Here is a 25,048-nt window from a genome sequence, read left to right as displayed (position 1 = left end):
AATTACCCCAACCTCTGAGATTGCTGATTCATCCAATTCTGATTTCTTACCCATTCCCTGCACTCCATTAGCATTCCTGCCTTGCAGCCACCTTGGCCTTAAGATCTGGAATTTCCCCTCCTTCCGCCTCTTCCTTTCCTTAATATCTGTACCGGCTTCAAGTCAGCTGCTGTAATATCCATGTGGCTTGGTGTCAAATCTTATATGTTGCAATCTTGAAATCCCCTTGGATCTTTTTCCCTGTATTAAGAAAATTTTCAATCTGAATGCGCAGACTTTCCAAGTGGGCCACTAGATAGTATTCCTCCAGGGTTCCCGTTCCTCACTTTCTTTTCATTCCTATAGTTCAGGGAACACAGATCGGGACTCAAACCTGGATCCATCTGATCAGCCTGTTTTCCCAGAACTGTGCTTGTGCAATCTAACACAAACATGAGTCTCTGTTTGATTCTGGCATTCTTGTGCATATTTGAAATTTCTGAAGTCAAGGGTTGTGCAAATCAGAGAAATGATGCAGGGGGCTCGAACTGGGGTAACCACGCTGTGACTCAATCACTTAAAATGTCAGCTGGGAAGGTCATGACGATCTCTGACTCAAAAAGCCCAGGCAACTGTTGTTTTTTTTAGATATTGGTTCAATCTGTGGGGAGGTGGGCATCACGGGCAAGACCAGTATTTGTTACCAGCCATTAACTACCATGGAACTGAAAGAGGGAGTTAAAATTAAAGCACATTGTTGTGGGAGAGGAATCACTCTCTGACTGGGTAAGTAGATTTCCTTCTTTAAAGGACATTAATGAGCCACATGGGTTTTTTTTTTAATGACAATTGTTGTGATTGTAATGAAGTCAGCCAGCTGGATGTCATAGAATATGAGTTCCCTGATTAGGACTGATAATCTGGTCCAATCAGGGAGCTCTGGCTGACATATAAAAAGGGGAGTGTCATCACACAGCACTGCCCTCTGATGTGAAGGGCAGTGTTTGTCATTGGCCACCCGGGTGTTTTCCTATCTTCCTGGTGGTGGAATTTGAATAAAGATTCGTGCACTTTGTGTCTTTCACTGTGTCTCACCCCTGCACACACACAAAGAAAAAAAAAAAGCAGGAATGTTGCGGGTTCAAGTTGCTGTCAGAGGGGAGGGCCATGGCGGCGACAGTAACCAGGATCAGGGATGTGCTGGGTGGTGGGGGCCTGGGCTGGACGCTGCCACAGGATATACAAGTAGGGCAGCAGTAGACATCCGGTTCATGGCCACTGCCATTTGATGCCTTAAAACGGCGGTGCTTGGACCGGACCTGACATAGTGCACCAGTTGGAGGATGCTCAGGTGTGCAGTGGAATCCTGTCTGTGCTCACCCCTGCCCGGATGGAATTTCACATTGACTTCGAGGTCCCGTATTTCCCCCAGGAACCTGTGCCCCGCAATCTGAGCCACCTCCAGAATTTTAGTTTTGCCCCTTTTAGGGACATAAAATGGTCGGCCCAGTATTGACTGCTGCTGCACACCGTCCACCTCTTCTCCCTCATCCACCACCCAGACAGGCCTTGGCATGCCCATTTGCCACCAGGCAGTGGGGATCCTCAGTGGAGGGCTCTCTACGTGGGAGTCCTCCCCCTTTCTCTCGGGGATCTGGGGTGGAGGATGCTGCATGCAGCAGTTCCCTGCAATCGCAGGTTGTGGTGGTTCATGGACACCCAGCCCAACTGTTTGTTCTGTGGTGCTGTGGAGTCCGTGGACCATGTATATATTGGGTGTGGGCATTTGCACTCCCTTTTTGATTTTCTTAAAAACCTCCTCCTCTGCTTTTGGTTGCACTTCAGTCCCATGCTCCTGATCTTCGGGCACCTAGTACGGAGGGGGGAATGCAGGTCTGAGGACCTCCTCGTGGGTCTGCTCCTGGGCCTGGCCAAACTGGCCATAAACAGGTCCAGGCAGCGAGCCGTGGAGGCAGTCATTAGGGCCAATTGCCTGTCCTTCTTCTGCGGTTATGTTAGAGCCCGAGGGTCTCTGGAGAAGGAGCACGTGGTGTCCACCAACACTCTTGAGCTGTTCAAGGAGGGGTGGGCACCGCAGGGAGTGGAGTGTATTATTTTCCCCTCCAATTCTATTTTGATTTAATCCCTGCCCTCCCCAAAGAATTGGGTGTTTCTTTGCTTCCTAGTGGTGGAAATTAAATAAAGATTTGCACACCTTGTGTCTTTCACTCTGTCTCACACCTGCACACACAAAGCATGGGTGCTGGGGAAAATATAAGCACTACCGCAGTTAGGCGGTAGTGCAGGGGCAAGAGAAAGAAGAAAAAAATAAAAAATAAAAAAATAAACAGGAGTGTCAGAGGTTCTGCTAAGAAAAAACCAAGAAAAGGCAGTAGTGTCAGACATAAATACAGTGCGAATAAAGAGTGACTTGGTGATAGGTTACTGGTCTCTGTGGAGTTATTTCAATGTTGAAGTGGTGTGTGAAGTTCACAATATGAAAAACTTGGTCATTTTCCAAAGTTTATTTTTTGGTTTATTTGCTTTTATTTTGTTGATATTTGTGTATGTATGGACAAATTTCCATGTTGTTATGTAATGCCACCTTGTTTGTCAATTGGGTCTTGTTCTGTGGTCTGTCTTGGCTTTTGATACCAAACTTTCTGAATACCTATGCCCAATGTCCTTTGCTGCTATACAATTTGCAAATATGAAGAAACTCAGGACAACTTCTGTTTGGGTGCAACAAACTGCGTCAATATCAGATCTTGCTGGTTTGGTACACTTTGTTAACCATAGTAATTGTGCTGGCTGCACCTAAAGCATGTCATTGAGCTTGGCTTCACGCTGACATCCATTTCCAGAAAGGCATCAGTGGTATGGCCCTTTTTCTTACCAAGTAGGTTTTTCCTGATGAACATGACTAGGGTAGAAGCAATTACAAATCCAGCTAGCCTCTTGGCGAATCTTCTTCAGGAAAACCACACTCGTGGCCTTTGCTGTGACATCTGGCAATCAAATCATCGGTAAACTCTCAGGGTTTCCATCTGTGTGACATAGCTTGAAGTGTTCTCATCTGGAAGCTGATTTTGTGCATTGAATTGGTCTTCAAGTACTCTCAGTATCTTTTGTGAATCATTTTTAATCAACCTCAAAAACACAGATTAATTTATTCTGCAAATTTCATTTCTGATAACAAGAAGAATTTTCAGTGATCTCATTAGGTTCATTTATGATCTGATTAGACTCCCTACAGTGTGGAAACAGGCCCTTTGGCCCAACCAGTCCACACTGACCCTCCAAAGAGTAACCCACCCAGACCCATTTCCCTATGACTAATGTATTAACACTGTGGGCAATTTACCATGGCCAATTCACCTGACCTGCATATCTTTGGACTCTGAAGTAAAACTATATTTGTTGCTTACATAGCTGTAATACAGTGAAGATGAATCTCTGCCCAGTCCATTATCAAATGTTTGCCTTTTATTTCTTATTGAAGGCCTGTAGCTTTTTGTTTTGTTGAAGTAGAGTGCGGGACTTCTTTGTTCCTTTCATTTACTTAGTCTGCTGTACTATCCTTTTATTTTTTCCTCTTTTTTTTGCTTTTAATTTGCTTTATCTTTGATGGGTTGTGGCCTTTTTAAAGAAATTTACAGCAATTGTGTCTTTAAGAATAATGGGCCAACATTTATTGCCCACCTCTTGTTACACTTGAGAAGTTGATGGTGACTTGTCTTCTGAAACAGGTACATTTAGGTACAGTCACAGTGAGGATAGGGCAGGAGATCCGGGATTTTTACCCAGCATGATCGAAGGGATGGCAGATATTTCCATTTGGAGATATGAGTAGCTTGGAGGGGGTCTTGCCACTGGTGGTGTTTCCATGTCTCTGCTGCTCTTGTCCTTCAAGATGGTAGTGATTGTGGGTTTGGAAGGAGCTGCCAGAGAAACCTTGGTAAATTTCTGCAGCATATCTTTTAGATAGCACACAGATGTAACTAAGCATTGGTGGGGGAGATGGTTAGATTCTCTCTTGTTGGCAATCATCATTGCCTGGCATTTATGTTATGTGCTACTTGTCAGCCCAAGCCTGCATATTGTCCAGCTCTCGTTGTGTTGTCAGTGTATCTACCCTACATGTACTGCAGCTGTGCAAGGAGTCAGCTCACTGCCACCTACTCAAAGGACATTAAATGCTCCTGTGGCCAATGATGCCCCTATCCCATGAGAAAATACATTTTTTTAAAAGTCTTGAGCAGTTGAAATGGAAATTGGCATTGGCTATTCTTTTGTAATTTCTGGAACATATACGATTGATGGTGATATATTTCCAAGTCAGGATGATGAGTGCTTGGAAGGATACTTGAGGGAACACCACCAACCTTCAAGTTCGCCTCCAAGCCACTCACTGTTCTGACTTGAAAATATAATCACCATTCCTTCACCGCTGCTGGTCAAAATTCTGGAATTCCTTCCCAAGTGGCACTGATGGTCAACCCACAGCAAGTGGACTGCAGTGGTTCAAGAAGGCAGCTCACCACTACCTTCTCAAGGGCAACTAAGGGCAGGTGATAAAATGCTGGCCAGCCAGCGATGCCTACATCACACAAATGATTTTTTTTTTTGTAAAGATTAAGACATGGTAAGAAGGTATCTTAAAACTTAAAATGAATCTCAAGTGCAGATACATAGTATGGATGTAGTAGCATAGTCACTGGAATCATTACACAAGATTCTAGATTACTAATTCAGACATGAGAGTTCGTAAACTGACAAAGCAGTTTGTGAATTTGGTAAAATAAATTAAATAAAACTAGAAACAGTGACCATAAAACCATTGAATCAAAGTATGAATCAAATTAGTTCTTATACACTTCACGAAAGGTACTGTCATCCTTAATTTGGGTCCATATGTTACTACATCAATATGGTTAGCTATTAACCTAAGTATGGAAAGACCTAGCAAGCCACCAAGGCAGCTCACTACCACCTTCTCAGGTCAATTGGGGATGTGCAATAATTCAAGGTTTGCATAAAGATTTGTAGCTCGGGTGCTGGTTGCCATGGTTGTGGGTATGTTCACCGAGCTAGGAAGTTGATTTGTTGATGTTTCGTCCCCTGTCTTGGTGACACCTTCAGTGCTTTGGAGCCTCCTGTGAAGTGCTGCTGTTCTGTGTCTTCTGGAATTTATTTGGTTCTGTTTCTGCTGCTTCCAGTTGCTGGTTCTAGTTGTTCGTTGTAGTGGTTGGTATATTGGGTCTAGGTCAATGTGATTGTTGATGGAGTCCGTGGCTGAGTGCCATGCTTCTAGAAATTCTCTGGCTGTCCTCTGTTTAGCTTGTCCTACAATTGTTGTATTGTCCCAGTCGAATTTGTGGTCCTTGTCACTATGTAGGGCAAACAGGCAGATAGCTAGCAGTCTGCATCCACGAACACCAACTAGCTTCTAAACGCCATGACCAGCTGTCTCTAGTAGCCATACACACAGATGACAAGGACCACAAATTCAACAGGGACAACAACAGTCATAGGACAAGCTAAACAGGGAACAGCCAGAGAATTTCTAGAAGCATGGCATTAAGCCACGGACTCCATCAACAAGCACATTGACCTAGACCCAATATATCGGCCACTACAACAAACAACCGGAACCAGCTACTGGAAGCAGCAAAAACAGAATCAAATAAATTCCAGAAGAAAAGAACAGCAGCACTGCTCAGGAGGCTCCAAAGCACTGAAGATGTCACCAAGACAGGAGACGAAATGTCTGCAAATCAACTTCCCAGCTCAGTGAACATACCTATAACCACGACATACAACAATGTGGGCCTTGCCATCGATGTTCACATTATAAATGAATGATTTTAAATAAATGATTAAAGATGTTGCAGAAGGACTACTTCCATTGATCTTCCATTGGTAGATGTTTCTCCCCAAGGGTTGTGATTGCTGGAGAATAATTGGAGCTTTACTTTTCTTGGGTAAGGGTATGAACAAATATGGAGCCAAGACATTAAATGTAGTGGAGGTACAGATCAGCCACAATCTAATTGAATACTAAAGTATATTTGTCGAGTTGAATTTTCCATTCCTGCTCCAATATTCTTCAATTCAACGGTCTCAATGACTGACTCCAGTTTCTCAGTTTGCAGGATTGAATGGGAATTTCTGCAATCCCATTAGGAAGAGGCAGCCTTGCTCAAAGCAGTTGGAGTCTGGGGTGGAGAACCTGACCAAAGCTTTCGGAATATGGAATTGTGCAGCCTCTCATAAAGTGAGCTTTTTATTGTTTTCCTTGAAATGGTAACATTTGCAAGGCTGTGGGAAAAGAACAGGTATTTGGAACAAATTAGGGAGAGTAGATAGGGAAAAATTGTTCTCTCTCATTAAAGGATCGAGAAGAAGAGGGCATCGATTTTTTTTATTTGAAATGTGTGCTAAATAAGCAAAGGTGAAGTGATTAAAAAACACTTTCATGCAGTGCACCATTAAGTTATGGAAAGCATTACCAGAGAGTATAGTGGAGGAATGTTCAATTGAGGCATTCAAAAGGGAGTTAGATTTGAAGGGGAAGAATAGGCTGGACTACAAACAGGAGAATAAGATGAAATGAAATGTTCATTTGGAGATCCAGTGCAGACGCAAAGCAGCAAATGGCCTGGTTCCACAATGTAGCAATTTGGATTCTGGTAATTTCTTCAAAGGCACAGTACAGAAACAATGGGTTGAGTGGCCTCCTTCTAAAGGCTTTATTCTATATACTGATTCTAGATTACTGAGAAAGGCATCAACAAAGAAGCACTGGGGCTTCAATTACAGCTCAATTGCATTTTATTTTTGTTCAGTTGTCTCTCTATAAACTCTTTTTAGTTATAATTCTTAAACTGACACTCTATAGTTTTGAAGTGTATCATAAGCAAGATACGTGTTAAAGCCTAGGGCATCATGGCAGTGTATTCCACTGGCATATCTGAGCAATGTAGGGTTTCATTCTGTTTCAATGGCAAGGGAGCTAATTGCTGGAGCACTACAGCCAATTGTGTCACTTGATTTTCCCAGGGGACCAGAATGCGATGGGATAATTTTCCCTGAGACACAAGTGTCACCGTGGGGACTTGATGTAATTTGCTGATATGATATTAAAAAATAGCATTAAAGTAATTACATTGAACACAAGGTAGTATTTCACTCGGAAGAACTCATTCGTAGCTTGTCCTGATGATAACCTGGTCATTTTTAATGGGCGGGAGGAAACAGACTAGCATAATAGGTTAATGTATTATATGTTCAGTTTATGTCATTAAGCAGGTCTTTTGCTGAGGCTGCCAGACTTCTCTGGTAAATGAGAGTCTGAACAGACAGCAGCCCTTAACCTTTTACATTCCACGTGTCTGATAGCTTCATAGAGCTGAGGATACCCCGCTCATTCCTCCTAAAACAAGACCTTTCACTTGCATCACACCTATTGTAAACTCAAAGCATCCCAAAGTGAGTGTGGCTGTAGAAAACACAGTAGCTGATCTGTGCATAGAAAGCTCCCACCAACAGCAATGCAGTAAATGACCAGATAATTTATTTTTTAGTGACATTGTTTGAAGGATAAATATTTGCTTGGACACCAGAGAGAACTCGTGTGCTCTTCCATGAAATAATGCCATGGGACCTTTTACATCCATTTGAGAAGTCACAGGCCATTGCCATCTCCTCTGACAGTCCATCACTTGCTGAGTACTGTGTTGACAAATCTGTCTCAAATTTGTGTTTAAAGTGCCACACTAGGTTTATGTGAATGGCAGCTCTAGATAGAACTGACCTCAGGGGGTTGTTGGGGGCTGTTGGTGTTCCAGTGCACCATAAGCCATTCCAGAATGAAGACCCCAGTTGAACCCTAGATGCAGGTCAGTTGCAGCATTGAATGGGGAGGGTTTGATGAACTTAGAGAGTTGGTGAGTGGGCTGGAGGGGGGTTTTTTAATCTCCATGCTAGGAGGAAAGGAAGGGATGGGACTATTTTCAGAGTGAATGTGCACAAAAAGAAACACCTTCCCCCAAGGATAACAGCCCCCTTTCTTCCCTCCTTTTCAATGTCTCCTAAAAAACAGGCTGCCAGTGCCATAGTACATGGGTACCCATAGTACATGGGTATGGCAGAGGTGGGGCAGTTGAGCTTTTAGCAAGTTCAAGTCCGCTCAGTGTGGGTAGACACCTTCCATTTTTTATTTACTCCCTCCATTGTGGCTGAACACACCCATTGGGGGCATGTAAAATCTAGCTCCTTGTTTCCCAAAACTTTACTCCACCCATGTATTCCTCACCTCATGACAAGGCTCATTGTACAATGGTCGGATAAAATCTTACAGAGGTCTGAGCAGGCTGGGCAATTGTGCGACTAACGGCAGAATCAGACAAGGTGTGGCAATCCATCTTGACATCAGGAGCACCTTGCTCCATTTTGCATTGTATAAGTGGCCTTGTGAAATTCCCAGGAGGTAATAATGAGTTAACAGCCCACTCACTTCATTCATTTTAAGCTTTCAATCTTGCCAAATTCACCAACAATCTGAGTGTTGAGAAAACTCAACATGGAAATCAGAGCAGGTACCTGGCAAATTCAGCTCATTGCTTAATCCAAAGAACTACTATGTTGGACGCCAGGCACCAAGATATCAGGGCACTCTCCATGGGTGCTGGTCACATATGCCCACATTCACGGATATTGAATCCAACATATGCCAGTCTCTAAGAATCCTCGTGGCACATCTTTGACCCACTTCCAAGAAGTTTCTGCACTTCAGTGCTGCACCTCAGGACACAAAGGTCGTCTTGATTTCAAAGCTGCAGCAAGGACATTGTGTGCTCCGGGACATTCAGCTCAGAACTGGACCAGGCTGCATCTCCCGGCTATTCGGACGCCGTCATAGTGTACAGTCACTCTTAGCCTACTCGGATGCTAAAAGCATTGTTTGTACTGTCATATTTAAGAGCATAAGAATTAGGAGCAGCAGTAGCTACAGTCCCTCAAGCCTGGTCTGAACCTTTTGCCGAACCTTCGCATCAACTTCACTTTCCTGCCTAATCCCCATCTACCCATTTCCTTACATCCCAAAAGTCTAATGGTCAGATCCTTGAATAGACTCAACAACTGAGCATCCACAGCCCTTTGATTTGAGAATTCTGCAAATTCATATTCTCTGAGTGAAAATAAATCTCTCCATCTGCATCCTAAACAGCTTACCCCCTATCCTGTGACGACTAGTACAAAAGTCCTCAGCCTCTCAGTGTCAATCTAATCAAACCCTCAAAGAAGTTAAATTGTGATATATCGACCACCTAAAATCCAGGAAATAAAGGTCCATTCCACTCAAAGTTTTTCACAGGGTAACCTTAGCCTAGAAATCAATCCAGTGTTTATTCCTGTAAAATTATCTACCTTATTTGTGGATGTGGCTAAGAAGTCACTGTTTTCCCAACTGAAGAAGTAGTATTGGTTGTCTGCATAGACACGTGGTGACCCGAGGGGGTGAAATTGAAACACAAGATCCCCTTCATTATAGACTCCTCACTGGTAGTAGAAAAATAATCCAAAGATTCAAAAAAGATCCAAAAATAGTCCAGGTTATGCAGGTTGGGTGCATTGATGATGCTAAATTGCCCGTAGTGTTCAGGGATGTGTAGGTAAGGTGCATTAGTCAGGGGAAATGTTTAGTAATAGGGTAGGGGAATGAGTTTGGGTGGAATACTCTTTGAAGGATTGGTATAGACTTGTTGACCCAGATGGCTTGTTTCCACACTGTAGGGATTCTATTACTCTATGAAAATGGTCTGCTCTCATTCTATAAAGAAAGATTGCAGTACAGCTGAGTGCTGGCCAAATGTTCTTTTGCTATGACATCCTCTTGTGCTGCCCATTGATTATAGTGAGCTTTGGAGAATGGCTATCTGTACCTCTCAGGAAACCCATTCTTTTTGCTCTTATTGTTCCAATGAGTTATAAAGTAATAGCATAATGCAACACAGAAGGAAACCATTCAGTCCATTAAGCCTATGTCAATTCTTTGGGAGATCCAATCTCTTACTAATCAGATAACATGCTTCTTTTTTGTTCTTCTTGCCAATCGGACAATTTCAAACCTTCCCACATTTACTAAATGTGTGCCCATACACATAACCTGTCTATATCCTTTTGAGCCTCTTATTTCCTTTGCACTACCTGTTTTCCTTTGTATTGTCAGCAAATCTAGCAACTATATCTTTGGTTCCGACATCCCAAGTCAATTATCCAAATTATAAAAAGTTGACAATCATCTCTGATCCCTATGGCACACCATTCATTAGATCCTGGCACCAAACAAAAAACATTTAGGGTCACTGGACTCAAAATGTTAAGTCTGTTTTTCTCTCTACAGATGCTACCAGACCTCTTGAGTTTCTTCAGTGCATTCTGTTTTTGTTTCAGATTTCCAGCTTCCACAATTCTTTATTTTATAATAGACATGTATGCCTACTGTGTTTCCTGTTAGCCAGCCAATCTTCTATCCTTGCCAATAAGCTAACTCCAAATCCATGAGCATTTTCCACAATAATCTCTGATGTAGAACCTCATCTAATGCCTTCTGGAAATTGTACACTGGGGCTCCTTCATCCACCAACTATGTTACTATTTTTAAAATTCCAATAAATTGATTGAACATGATTTTCCTTTCACAAAAGCATGTTGACTCAGCCTAATTACATTGTACTTTTCCAAGTGCTCTGCCATAGTGTCTTTAATAATGACTTCTAATAGACATTAAGCTACTGGTCTTTAGTTTCCTGTATTCTGTTTTCTTCCGTGTCCCTCATGATTTTATATACCTCAATAAAGTCAATCCTCAGCCTCTGATGCTCCAAGGAAAAAAGCCCCAGCCTATTCAGCATCTCCCTATATCTCAAACTCTCCAATCCTGGCAACATCCTTGTTAATCTTTTCTGAAGCTATTCATGTTTAACAGCATCTTTCCTTAAGCAGAGAGACCAGAACTGAACCCGGTATTCTAAAAGTGGCCTCACCAATATCCTGTACAGCCGCACGATGACATTCCCAACTCCTATACTTACTGCACTAACCAATAAAGGCAAGCATGCCAAATGCCTTCATCACCACCCTGTCTACCTGAAACTCCATTTTCAAGGAATTATGCACCTGTGCCTCTTTGTTCAGCAAAGCTCCCCAGACCCTATCATTAACTATGTAAGCCCTGCCCTGGTTTGCCTTACCAAAATGCAACACCTTACATTTATCTAAATTAAGTCCATCTGCCATTCCTCAGCCCACTGTCCCATCTGATCTAAGTCCCATTGTAGTCTGAGATAATCATCTTCACTGTCCACTACACTACCTATTTTGATGTCATCTGCAAATTTACTAACCATGCCTCCTATATTCACATCTAAATCATTCATATAAATGACGAAAATGCAGCAGACCCACCACCGATCCTTGTGGCACAATGCTTGTCACCAGCCTCCAGTTCAAAGAACAAACCTTTACCACTATCCTCTTTCTCCTATCTTCCAGCCAATTTTGTATCCAACTGGCTAGGTCCCCTGGATTCCACGTGATCAAACCATGCTAACCCGTCTACCATGTGGAACCTTGCTGAATTCCTTTCTGAAGTCCAAGTTGACAACATCTACCACTTCATCAATTTTTTCTTTCACCTCTTCAAAAAACTCAATTAAGTTAGTGAGACATGATTTCCTACACACAAAGCCATGTTGACTATCCCTAATTAGTCCTTGCCTTTCCAAATTCATGTAAATCCTGTCCCTCAGAATCTGCTGCAACAACTTACCCACCAGTGACATCAGCCTCACTTGTCTATAGTTCCCTCACTTTCCTTACCACCTTTCTTAAATAATGGCACCATATTTACAAACCTGAAGTCTTCCGGCACCTCATCTGTGGCTGTCGATGATACAAAAATCTCAACAAGGGGCTGAGCAATCCCTTCCCTAGCTCCCCACAAAGTTCTCGGATACACCTGATTCGGTCCTGGGGATTTATCTACCTTTATGTGTTTTAAGGCCTCTAACACCCCCTATTCTGAAATATGGACATTTTTCAAGACTTCACTATTTATTTCCCCAAGTTCCCTACTTCAGTATCCATCTCCACAATAAATACTGAATAGTCATTTCGTATCTCACCCATCTCCTGTGATTCAAGACATGGACAGCTTCATTGATCCTTAAGGGGCCCTTTCTCTCCCAAGTCACCATTTTGCTCTTTGGATTCTTCTTAAACCTCTTGGCCAAAACTACTTCATGTCCCATCTTTGCCCTCCTGATTTTCCTCTTAAGTATACTCCTGCTGCTCTTTTCCCCCAGAGGTTCATTTGATACCTGCTGTCTATACCTGACATATGCCTCCTTTTCTTGACCAGAGCCTCAATTCTTCTAGCCATCCAGCATTCCCTGCACTCCCATCCTTGCCCAAAACACTAACAGGAACATTCTGCCTCTGAACTCTCATTATCTCATTTTTGAAGTCCTCCCACTTTCCTACCATTCCTTTACCTGTGAACAGTATCCTGCTATCAACTTTGAAAATTCCTACCTAATACCATCAAAATTAGCCTTCCTCCAATTTAGAACTTTAACTTTTAGATCAAGTCCATCCTTTTCGATCACTATTTTAACACTAATAAGATTATGACCAATTAGCCCTAAGTGCTCCCCAATGGACACCACAATCACTTTCCCTGTCTTATTTCCCAAGAGAAGGTCAAGTTTTGCTCCTTCTCTATTAGGTATAATACATGTTGAATAAGAAAATTTTCTTGTATAACTAAACAAATTCCTCTCCATCCAAGTCCTTAGTCTATGTTTGTCAGTCTATGTTTGGAAAGTTAAATCTTCTATCATTAAAACCCAATTATTCCTACAGATATCTGAAATCTCCTTACAAATTTGCTTCTCAATTTTTGGCTAATGATTGGGGTCATGCTACAATCCCAACAAGGTGACTATCCCTTTCTTATTTCTCAGTTCCACCCATATAACTTCACTGGACATTCTCCCAGGAATATTCTCCTTAAGAACAACAGTAGTGTTACCATCAACCAAAAACACCACTCCCCCTCCTTTCTTATCTCCCTTTCATTATATCAGAATTTTAAGCTGCCAGTCCTGCTCCTCCCTGAGCCACATTTCTGTAATAACTGTGACATCCCAGTCCCATGTTCCCAACCATGCTCATAAGTTAATCTGCTGCACTTGTCAGGCCTCTCGCATTGAAATAAATGTAACTTAATTCATCAGTCTTACCTTGTTCTTTGCTTTGCTCTTTCTGCCTTGACTATTTAATTTACTCCCCTTATCTAGTTACCAGCCTCAGACTTATTTGTTTTCCCACAATTTCTTTGGGTCCCAACCTCCTAGTCTACTAGATAAAGCCTCCCTAAGTAGCACTACCAAATCTCCCCACCAGGATATTGGTCCCATTCCAATTCAGGTACAACCTGTCCTTCTTATACAGGTCACTTCTACCCCAGAAGATATTTCAGAGGACCAAAAATGTGAATCCTTACCCCTTACACCAACTCCTCAGCCACGCTTTTATCTACGTTATCATCCTATTCCTATCCATATGGCTCCAGGAGTAGTTCAGATATTACTAACCTCCTGCCTAATTTCCTGTATTGTCTCTGCAGAGCTTCATCCTTTTTTCTATCTATGTCTTTGGTACAAACATGTACAATGTTCTTCTGCTGGTCACTCTTCCCTTTCCTAATGTTTTGCACTCGTTCCAAGATATCCTTGATCCTGGCACCAGGGAGGCAACATACCATTCTGATGTCTCACTGAAGGCCACAGAAATACCTTTAGTGCCCCTGACTAGAGAATCCCCTATCACAATCGATTGCTTGGAATCTAACATTCCCCTCCTTTACTGTAGAGCCAGTCAGGGGACCAGAAACATGGCTTGTCAGTGCTATATTCCCTTGAGACGTCATCCCCACTACCGTATCCAAAACAGTATACTTGTTGGGGATAGCCACAGGAGACTCCTTCAATACCTGCCTACCTCTCTTAGCTTTCCTAGCAGTAACAATCTACCTGAGTGTTACTGCAGTTTTGCTACCTTCCTGAAACTGCCTTCCATCACATCCTCAGCTCCTCATTGCCTCCTATTGCCACTCCAACTGATGTATGTGATTGGCTGGATTCAGGCCAAACACACTTCTTGCCCACATAGTCTCTAGGAACATTGAAATGCTCCCTGATCTCCCACATCCAACAGGAAGAGCACATCACTTTATCAAAAGCCATTTCTGCCCCTTTAACAATCTACAGACTCAGCATTTCCAAGTGAAGACTGATACAAAATACCTTTTCAATTCATCTTCCATCTTGTTATTTTCAATAATTAATTTCCAACTCACTTTCTAGAGGTCAAACCATTACTTTGTAAATTTCTTTCTTTTTGTTAGCTATCTATAAAAACTCTTACTGTTTTTATATTTCTAAATAGCTTTCTTGCCTCTATTTTTCCCTTCTTATTAATTTTTTAGACACTTTTACATATTCTGTACAATCTTCTGACCTGTCACCATAGGCCTTTCTTTTAAAGTTTCTTGTCAGTAATATTTATAATTAATCATGGCCCTTGGTCTTTTTCTTGGAGTTTTTTTCTGTTTGGAACATATTTATTCTGTACATTCTGAAATATCCCTGAAATGTTTGCCATTGTATCTCTACTACCTTATGCCTTATACTAATTTGCCACATTAGGTTCTTGTGCCAGTGTTGTAGTTATTGTAATTAACCTGTTCAGACATGTTTTGACACACCTTTGGTACGTGTGGGACTTGAACCTTCTGTTGGTCTGACCTGGTCTGAAAAACATACTACTTGATTGAATGTAATAAACACAACCTACTGTGCTGATGCCATAAAAATGTGTTTGAAGAGGAAAGGGTTTGGGAGGAGATAGACCTGCAACTATGCTCCTAGCAGTCTATGTAACAATGCAGGTTGTATTCATGTAACCTGCAAATGTTTACAGTAAGGCAATAAGCTTCCTATTTTGCACTCAACAAGACTCCTCTAGTTAGGACAGAACGATGGCTATCCTCCGCTGCACCATACTATTTGTGGTTTAAAGGAATTTGCACACACAACACCAGTCACCTTAAATCTGCAAAATCAGGTTATCCATCCTTTGGCCACTGGAAAGTTTCTCTTCGTTATGACTTTAATCTGAACATTTAGATCCCAGGGACCTGCAGAGTGGAACTTAAGTGTTTCTGCTTTTCTTGTGTCCTTTGTAACTCCATTGCAGGCATCACTGATGTATCCATGTGCTTTACAAAAGACTCCGGTGGACAAATGATTTGTTCATAGCAAACTCAACAACAAACTCATTTTAATAAAGTAGAATGTTACATGGTGCTTCCTGGGAGTAGATTGATTGTATTAGTCAAAGTTTAACACTGTGTTACAAAGGAGGAACTAGAAAATTAAGGTACTACATATGCTGGAGATGTGAAATTTTAAAAAAAGATGAAAATGTTACAAATACTGAATAGATTTGATAATGCAAATGGAAAGGGAAATGGATTTAACTTTGCCATTCAATTGCATTTTATCAGACATTCTAGGACAGGCTGCAAAAGCTTGGTCAAAGAGGTAAGTTTGAAGGATGTGCTACAGGAGGTGAGAGAGTGAAAATGTTTATGGAGGTAATTCCAGAGCTTAGGGCTGAGACAGCTGAAGGCATGGCCAGTAATATTGGGATATAGAAAATCTTGTGTGTTCTTTCTGAATATAATTCCAGCTGATGAAAGGCCAGGAGCATATTGCTTCCAGACAAGGACTGAAGCTTGTGCAGATAATACAGTGCATTGCTCTTTATTGAGGGCTAACCTTCTGCCTTTGAACACACGATGCATTACTGAATATATGTAATCTGATAAGGACAAAATTGAAGTTCTCATTGCTTCAAAACCAGGAAGGAACTTTGTTTCAGTAATTTAATTCCATAATAAATTAATGCAGTAAAACTGCCTCCCTTTGCAGCAGCTGAAGTCGTATTCTATAATGTGAGTGCATGTCACTGGAAAGGCCGAGTCTTAATTCTAACACACAGTAGTATTTGGCTGTCTGATGTTCAATCAATCCCAGATAGCTAGATGGCCATTCTGTTCACTGACTCTTGGTGTTCAACTTGAGTTACAATGCATTTGATTAAACTCGTAAGGTAAAACAATGGCTGGAATCTTCTAGGATCTGAGCAATGTGGGCAATGGCAAGATTCGTGGCAGAATCCGACTGTCTTGATATCAAGAGCATCTCACTCCATCTTTTATGGTTCTCACAAGCGACGTGGTTGGTTTCTCATTTGGCAGCAGCGAGTTAGGGAGATTTTGTTTTTTAAATGACATGAGGATAACCCAATTTTTCTCAATGTTCAGCTTTTTATATTATCAAACTCACCAAATAAGCAAAATATTGAAGAAACCAGAGTGGGTACCTCATGGCTTCAAGTTGCTGCTTGCTTTGAAGGACCTTCATTTTGCGTGTGACTAATGTGCAGCTTGATTCATATTCTGCACCAATGGACATTGGTGATGCGGGGCACACCAGTAACCAACACTGAAAGGCTGCAGCAGGGACACTGTACACAGGATTAGATTAGATTAGATTAGATTACAGTGTGGAAACAGGCTTTTCGGCTCAACAAGTCCACACCGACCCACCGAAGCGAAACCCACCTATACCCCTACATTTACCCCTTACCTAACACTACGGGCAATTTAGTATGGCCAATTCACCTGACCCTGCACATCTTTTGGATGGTGGGAGGAAACCGGAGCATCCGGAGGAAACCCACACAGACACAGGGAGAACGTGCAAACTCCACACAGTCAGTCGCCTGAGGCGGGAATTGAACCCGGGTCTCTGGCGCTGTGAGGCAGCAGTGCTAACCACTGTGCCACCATGCCGCCCTAAATATAAGCATTTAACTAAAGGACAGGAATAGGCTACATCTCAAGCATGTTTGCTTGCTCTCTTAATGCTTGGTAACTTAGTACTTATCTGCATGCTCATTGCATCCATGCCTTTCATTAACTTTCCCTACCATGCTATGCCTATTAGCACATTGGTGCTTCAGCCAGAGCCAAAGACTATCAGTATTACTGTATTGAGGAGCTCTTACTGTGGACACATACAATAGCTGCTCTTCATACTTGTCAGTAGAACTGACCAGGGCAAGGGCTATATCTTGATGTACGGCAGATCAAGACATCAATTTAACACCTACAGCATGTTCCAGCTGCCTGCTTGGAAAACATGCCACATGTGTATCCTTCCAAACAACCATGTTGGAAAATAGTGGTGGATAGACCTCAGTCGAGTCAAGGGGTGGCTGCTATCAGTCAGGGAGTCCTGATACCTACAGTCACAGGCACAGTCTGCACTCAGTCCATGGTCAGTCAGTGATAGGGACAACGTCAGATTGCCAACACATATCCTTAGCAGCTGTTCAAAGATGGCACAGGCATAATGGGTGCCATTCCTTTAGAGATCCCCGCTGAATGACGAGTTGTTCTTGGAGCAGTGTGTGGTAAAATGAAGTCAGAATCAGGTGTGAGGGATATCATGAGGCAATGTTAGTAGCTAATGCAACATGTCTGGTAAAATATAATGTGACAAGTCTTGCTTGGCTTTGAGGTGGAATCCTTCAGAAAACTCGGCACTATTCAGCCGTCATGCTGTTGTGAGTGGTATAGTAATAATAATCAGATTAATGCTTTTGGTCGAGTAATGAATAGTCTGAGAGTGATAGTCATAGAGTTGTACAGCACAGAAACCTTTCAGTCCAACTCGTCTGCGCCAACCAGATTCCCTTAACTGATCTAATCCCATTTTCAAGCATTTGGCCCATATCACTCTGAACACTTCCTATCATGTACCCATCCAGATGCCTTTTAAATATTGTAATTGTACCGGCCTCCATCACCTCCTCTGGCAGCTCATTCCAAACACACATCACCCTATGTGTGAAAACGTTACCCCTCAGGTCCCTATTAGATCTTTCCCCTCTCACCTTAAACCTATGCCCTCCACTTTTGGACTCCTATCCTCTGGGAATAAGAAGTTGGCTGTTCACCCTATCCATGCAACTCAAGATTTTATAAACCTCTACATGGTCACCCCTCAGCATCTGACACTCCAGCAGAAAAAGCCCCAGCCTATTCTGCCTCTCTCGAAAGCTCAAATCTTCCAATCCTGGCCACATCATTGTAAGTCTTTTCTGAACACTTTCAAGTTTAACAACTTAACTAGGAATTGCATTGTTCTGAGTGAAACTAAGCCAGACGGACATCAACTTGCATATCTTCAACACAGAACACCTTCTGAGGTGTTGGGTAATACGCTGAGCTATAGCAGAGAGACCTATAGCAGAGAGACCTATAGCAGAGAGACCAGAATTGAATGTATATTGGGAAAAAATTCTCTGCTGTTCTTTGAGTGGTGCCTTACGATTTTGTATGTCTGCTTGGGAGGATGGAGCATCATTTTAACATCTCATCTGAATTGTGGCACCTCTTACACTGCAGTGCTCCCATTATTCTTTACTCAAGTATGAAGATGGTACTCAATGGATGGTGTGAAAAATATAGTTTTTCTGTAATTGATCATCCTGAGATAAATTTTGTCTCTCCATATTGGGGCAGCACAGTGGCTCAGTGGCTAGCACTGCTGCCTCACAGTGCCAGGGACCTGGATTTGATTCCACCTTCAGTTGACCATTCTCCTAGTGTCTGCGTGGGTTTCCTCCGGGTGCACTGGTTTTCTTCCACAGTCCAAAGAAATGCAGGTTCAGTGAATTGGCCATGCTAAATTGCCCATAATGTTCAGGGATGTGTACGTTAGGTGCATAAGTCAGGGATAAATATAGGATAATAGGGTATGGGAATTGGTCTGGGTGGATTACTCTTCCGAGGGTCAGTGTGGAACTGTTGGGCCGAAGGGCCTGTTTCCACACTGTAGGGATTCTATAAAATATTTGATAAGTGAGAACCTTTCTCACATTTAGCACTCTTCCCCATTTTAATCAGTCCATTCTTTCAATTACACTTTAACAATTTGTCTAGTAGCTTAACTAGGAATTGCATTGTTCTGAGTGAAACTAAGCCAGACGGACATCAACTTGCATATCTTCAACACAGAACACCTTCTGAGGTGTTGGGTAATACGCTGAGCTTAACCGGAAGACTATAAGAAGTTATCCAGAGTTACAACTAGGCAAAGTAAAGGAAAATCTCCTCCAATTACTAGCCAGTGATCCCATTCTGGAAAGTGGGTGTCAAATGAGAGCATGCCAGAGTTTGACTGCACTATTTCTTTTTGTGGTGGTGCAGTAAGCCTTTTGGAATTTGCAACAGGCCATGCCTGTAGCAAATTTAGCCGACTGTATGAACTCAGTTCTGCAAAGAAAAGGTTCTGAGCATTATTATAATTCCTCCAAAATAGCTGAGTCATTTGTATGCAATAAATTACTTCTGTGTTGACTTGTGATCCTAGCCCAATTTTTTGGAGAAGCCCAGATCAGGCGTACCTGTCAGATAACTCAATTTGACAGAAAGTCAGATTCCAAAGATGTTTACATAGATCTAAAGGAATGGCATTTCTCTCCCAAAGTAAAAGCATCAGCTGAAGTTACCATTGTCCTCTGAATGGTCTTTTTGATAAATTAAAATCAAATTGTAATTTCCTAAATATTCTTTGGGGTCAGTAATGTAATTCCCTATCATAGTTCTCACGTTAGGGATGTAATGAATTATGTGAGACAACAGAAGCCGTAAAATATAATTAAAGTTTATAAAATAATCAAACATCAAATTCAAGTTCTGATGGAAATAGAAAACATTGAATAGATCCTAGAAAAAAGAGAAAATATAATCTTATTATTAGTAGGACATCCAGTTTTAAATTGCAATTGTTAGAATAAACATTTTGTTAAGAATGGTCACCTAATATTAAAGTAATATTTACCTTAGTGTCCCAATGTGTAAGAGAGACTTTAACTATTTGATTGAACTTGACACCTAATTAGTCTTTGCCTTCCAGTTTGCTCCTTTTGACTTATTGTGCCTTTGCGTTGCTTAATTAATGTCTTAGGCATTTTTGTGACCTCTCAATTCTCATGAGTTCTCTCCTTTTCATGCACCAAATTTGGTTTGCTCAGTCAATTTCCCTTGGATGACAAATCTCGGCAATTGTAAAGACATTTATGTAACTGTCGAATTCTACATAGTTCCTGAGCCTCTCAAATTCCAAGGAAGTGAGTCTTGATAAAGAATCAAACTGGGTCAAAGTGTTTACTATGTCTCAAGTCTTGCTTTAAGGTTTTAAAATTTACCAACTGAATACAGTATATTTATCAATCACTACTTAGTGGGGTTTTCCTGGGTTTTGAAGGAAGATGTGTGCATAATTTGAGTGCATGTTCTTTCTTATCAGTGGATTCTCATTGTTGTAAGAAGAGCTAAACTTTAACATATCTGATTGTGAAACTGACCTTTTGTGAATTGCATGTGAGTTTTTTCAAAGAAGTGTGGCCTTTCAAACTAATATCAAAAATCTCTGTTATTGCTATATCTTTACATCAGTCCCTCTCAAAGTGGACTGATTGGCATGTATTAAAATGTTGTCACCAATTTGTGACAGCAAAACAGGACTAAAATGCTAAATTATGAGGAAAGGGTTGCATAGATTAGGTTTGTAATCCACAGAAGGCATAAGATGATCTCACTGAAGTATCAAAGATGTTCAAAGGACTTAATTGTGGATAGAAGTTATTTCCTTACATTAAATATTCATGAAGTGAGGGGGCATAACCTGAATACTAGATTTCAGCGATGATGTCAGGAAGCCATTCTTCACATGAAGGATAGTGGAAATTAGAACTCCTTATCCCAAAGAGCTGTGAGGCTGGGCTGGGGTGGGACTGGGGCGATTCAACTGAAAATCTCAAACCTGGGCTTGATGTAGGTAGAGGGAAGGCAAATGGAGTTAAAATGCAGATCAACTATAATCTAACTAACGAACATCAGGTGTGAGAGAGCCTGTTCCTGTTCATAGTTTAAGAAGTTCCTTTAACAGCAATGTTTTCATTGCTGTGCAAAGTCAGTTTTTTATAATAAAGTTTACTCAGCACTTCCCAGGCCACTTATTTGTAGCATTGGAGATTAATTGAGATGTGATTGTGCACTCAGACAGGCATGGGGAGAACCAGGGATCTTGGTGCTGTGAGGCACCAGAGGTTAGCACTGCTGCTTCACAGCACCAGGGACCTGGGTTCGATCCAGTCTTGGACAACTGTCTGCATGGAGTTTGCACATTCTCCCCGTGTCTCTGTGGATTTCCTCCAGATGTTCCAATTTCCTCCTACAGTCCAAAACTGTACAGGTTAGGTGGATTATCCATAATAAATTGCCCATAGTGTCAAAGGATGTGTAGGTTAGGTAGATTAGCAATAGAAATGCAGGGTTACAGGGATAGGATAAGGGATTGAATCAGGATGGAATGCTCTTTGCAGGGTTGGTGTGGAATTGATGAGTCAAATGGCCTGCTTCCACACTATAGGAATTCTATATAAATCTATTTTGAGAATGTTGGTCTGGATATCAAATGTGAGATCATTTCTCCTCCCTGAATAGACAGATGGGTGCCTCTAGTATAGATCTCTTTAAAAGTTGCAACAAGTTTAAAATATGAGATGCATTGATAGGGTTGATGGTCAGAATCTTTTTTTCCAGAGTTCAAATGTCCTAATACTAGGGGCCACGCAATGAAGGTGAGAGGGGAAAAGTTCAAAGGTTTACACAGAGAGTGATAAGAGTCCGGACATGCTACCAGGTGTAGTGGCGGAAGCAGATAAGAAATGGGGGGTTTGAGGGATTTTTACATAAGCACATGAATATGCAAGCAATGGAGGGATATGGACCAAGGGCCTGCAGAATGAATTTGTTTAATTTGGTATCATGTTTAGCACAACATTGTGGGCCGAAGGATCCATTCCTGTGCTGTATCATCCTACGGTCTATGTACAATTAATGCTGTACTTTCTCAGTACTGCACTGAGGCAAAGCCTTGGATTGTGTGCTAGGATATTGGAACTTGCTTGAACTGATAACATTCATGCATTCATGTAGCATCCTGAAAATAGCAAAACATCCAAAGGTGCTTTACAAGAGTGTAATCAGATAATAAAAAAGGTACCAAGCCGCATAAAGGAAATGTTAGAACAGATGTTTAAAAAGCTTAGTAATTGTTCTCAGGCGTGACTTAAGGAGGAGAATGTGTTAGAAAACTAAGGAAAGGAATTCCAGCTCCTAGGTCCTAGACAACCCCTAGGTTGGGGTGGGGAGGTAATTGACATGGCAAGCCGGTTTTGAGGTGACTGATATTTCATGTAAGGAAAATATCTTAAAGATAGAGTCTGTAATGATGCAGTATCCTTTTGCCCTGCAGATACTGCGGATTAAATGCAAATCGCCAGACCTCGTCAATGGTGGGATTTATCGTGAGCTGCAAGTGTTCGTTCCACGCACCCATGATGTTCCCTCAGAACCCACTGGCAGCCCTGGGGGTGGAAAAGATTGGCCGAACCAGTGTAACCTACCGGGCGGCTCTCTTCAAGCCATGCCGTGGCCGAATCTCGCTGCCCTTGGATTACAACATCCTCTCCGACGGGTGCTACTCAGGTAGTCCATTACTGGCTGGGTTTGAGACCTTGGCCTGCACCACGGCAAGATCCACACACGTCTTTGTAGATGCAGCCAGCGAGAAACCAAAGGAGCTGCCCGAACACTTCCGGAAGCAACTTGAAAAGATTCTAATGCAGCCAAGAGCTGCCAATCAAATGCTTTAAAAAGTGTGATCGCCCCCTCTTGCAAGGTAAATTTAGCGTCTGCTCACGGCTGCCAAGTTAGAAAGTTACCTGAGAAATCTCTCCAGTTCAGTAACCACTGATGGTTCCTTGTGCATTCACAACCTCTTGGCAGCTTTGGCTGGAATTGAAGACCTCATTCCCAGCTCAGAGCCAAATTTACCTTTAAGAGCACATTAAAGCCTTGGCAAAGAAGCAACTGTAGATTGGGTTTTGTGAAAAATTGATCTTGCCAACCATATTCGTCTGCTGTGTAATAATTTTGTTGGATGTCTGTAAACGTGATTTGAATATAAATGACAATATATTCCTGTTAGGATGAAAGGAAAGGCTGGTAAGTGTAGGGAATGCTGGATGACTAAAGAAATTGAGGGTTTGATTAAGAAAAATAAGGAAGCATATGTCAGGTAGAGACAGGATAGATCGAGTGAATCCTTGGAAGAGTAGAAAGGCAGTAGGAGTATGCTTAAGAGGGAAATCAGGAGGGCAAAAAGGGGACATGAAATAGCTTTGGCAAATAGATTTAAGGAGAATCCAAAGGGTTTTTACAAATACATTAAGGACAAAAGGGTAACTAGGGAGAGGTTAGGACCCCTCAAAGATCAGCAAGGTGGCCTTTGTGAGGAGCTGCAGGAGATTGGGGAGATACTAAACGAGTATTTTGCATTAGTGTTTACTGTGGAAAAGGGCAAGGAAGATATAGAATGTAAGGAAATAGATAATGATATCTTGAAAAATGTCAATATTTCAGAGGAGAAAGTGCTGAATGTCTTGAAACGCATAAAAATGGATAAATCTCCAGGACCTGATCAGGTGTACCCTAGAACTTTGTGGGAAGCTAGGGAAGTAATTGCTGGGCCTCTTGCTGTGATATGTGTATCATCAATAGTCTCAGATGAGGTGGCAGAAGACTGGATGTTGGCTGATGTGGTGCCACTATTTAAGAAAGGTGGTAAGGACAAACCAGGAAACTATAGACTGGTGCGCCTGACATCGGTGGTGGGCAAGTTGTTGGTGGGAGTCCTGATAGACGGGATGTACATATTATTTGGAAAAGCAAAGACTGATTATGGATAGTCAACATGGCTTTGTGCATGGGAAGTCATATCTCACAAACTTGATTGAGTTTTTTTCAAGAAGTAATGAAGAGGATTGATGAGGGCAGAGTGGCAGAGGTGATCTATATGGACTTCAGTTAGGCTTTCAACAAGATTCCTGGTGGGAGACTGGATAGCAAGGTTAGATCTCATGGAATACAGGGAAAACTAGCCATTTGAATACAGAACTGGCTCAAAGGTAGAAGACCGAGGTTGGTGATGGAGTGTTGTTTTTCAGATTGGAGGTCTGTGACCATTGGAGTGCCACAAGGATTGGTGCTGGGTCCACTACTTTTCATCATTTATATAAATGATTTGGATGTGAGCATAAGAAGTATACTTAGTAAGTTTGCAGGTGACACCAAAATTGGAGGTGTAGTAGACAGCGAAGAGGGTTACCTCAGATTACAACAGGATTTTGATCAGATGGGCCAATGGGCTGAGGAGTGGCAGATGGAGTTTAATTTAGATAAATATGAGGTGCTGCATTTTGGGAAAGCAAATCATAGCAAGACTTATACACTTAGTGGTAAGGTCCTAGGGAGTGTTATTAAACAAAGAGATCTTGGAGTGCAGGTTCATAGCTCTTTGAAAGTACTGTTGCAGATATATAGGATAGTGAAGAAGACGTTTAGTATGCTTTCCGTTATTGGTCAGAGTATTGAGTACAGCAGTTTGGAGGTCATGTTGCGGCTGTACAGGACATTGGTTAGGCCACTTTTGGAATATTATGTGCAATCCTGGTCTTCTTCCTATCGGAAGGATGTTGTGAAACTTGAAAGGGTTCAGAAAAGATTTACATGAATGTTGCCAGGGTTGGAGGATTTGAGCTATAGGGAGAGGCTGAACAGGCTGGGGCTGTTTTCCCTGGAGTGTAGGAGGTTGAGGGGTGACCTTATAGAGGTTTATAAAATGATGAGGGGCATGGATAGGATAGTCATGATTTGGAGATGCCAGTGTTGGACTGGGTTGTACAAAGTTAAAAATCTCACAACACCAGGTTATAGTCCAACAGGTTTAACTGG

General features: G+C 41.9%; 1 protein-coding gene across 3 annotated transcripts in view; it reads left to right on the top strand.

Annotated features, from left to right (window-relative positions):
• Positions 1-23,311, top strand: part of LOC122558037 — a 111,867-nt gene extending 88,556 nt beyond the window's left edge. For all 3 annotated transcript variants that reach the window (XM_043706367.1, XM_043706366.1, XM_043706368.1), the window contains one exon: positions 22,509-23,311. In XM_043706367.1, coding sequence (XP_043562302.1) covers positions 22,509-22,908 — 400 coding nt within the window. In that variant the 3' untranslated portion in view covers positions 22,909-23,311. The remainder of the gene's footprint in view (positions 1-22,508) is intronic.
• Positions 23,312-25,048: the final 1,737 nt, after the last annotated feature.

This window comes from Chiloscyllium plagiosum, chromosome 16, assembly GCF_004010195.1.
Source record: "Chiloscyllium plagiosum isolate BGI_BamShark_2017 chromosome 16, ASM401019v2, whole genome shotgun sequence".
Classification (NCBI taxonomy): Eukaryota; Metazoa; Chordata; class Chondrichthyes; order Orectolobiformes; family Hemiscylliidae; genus Chiloscyllium; species Chiloscyllium plagiosum.
The sequence above is the reverse complement of the archived record's forward strand: the minus strand, read 5'-3'. Positions and strand labels throughout refer to the sequence as shown.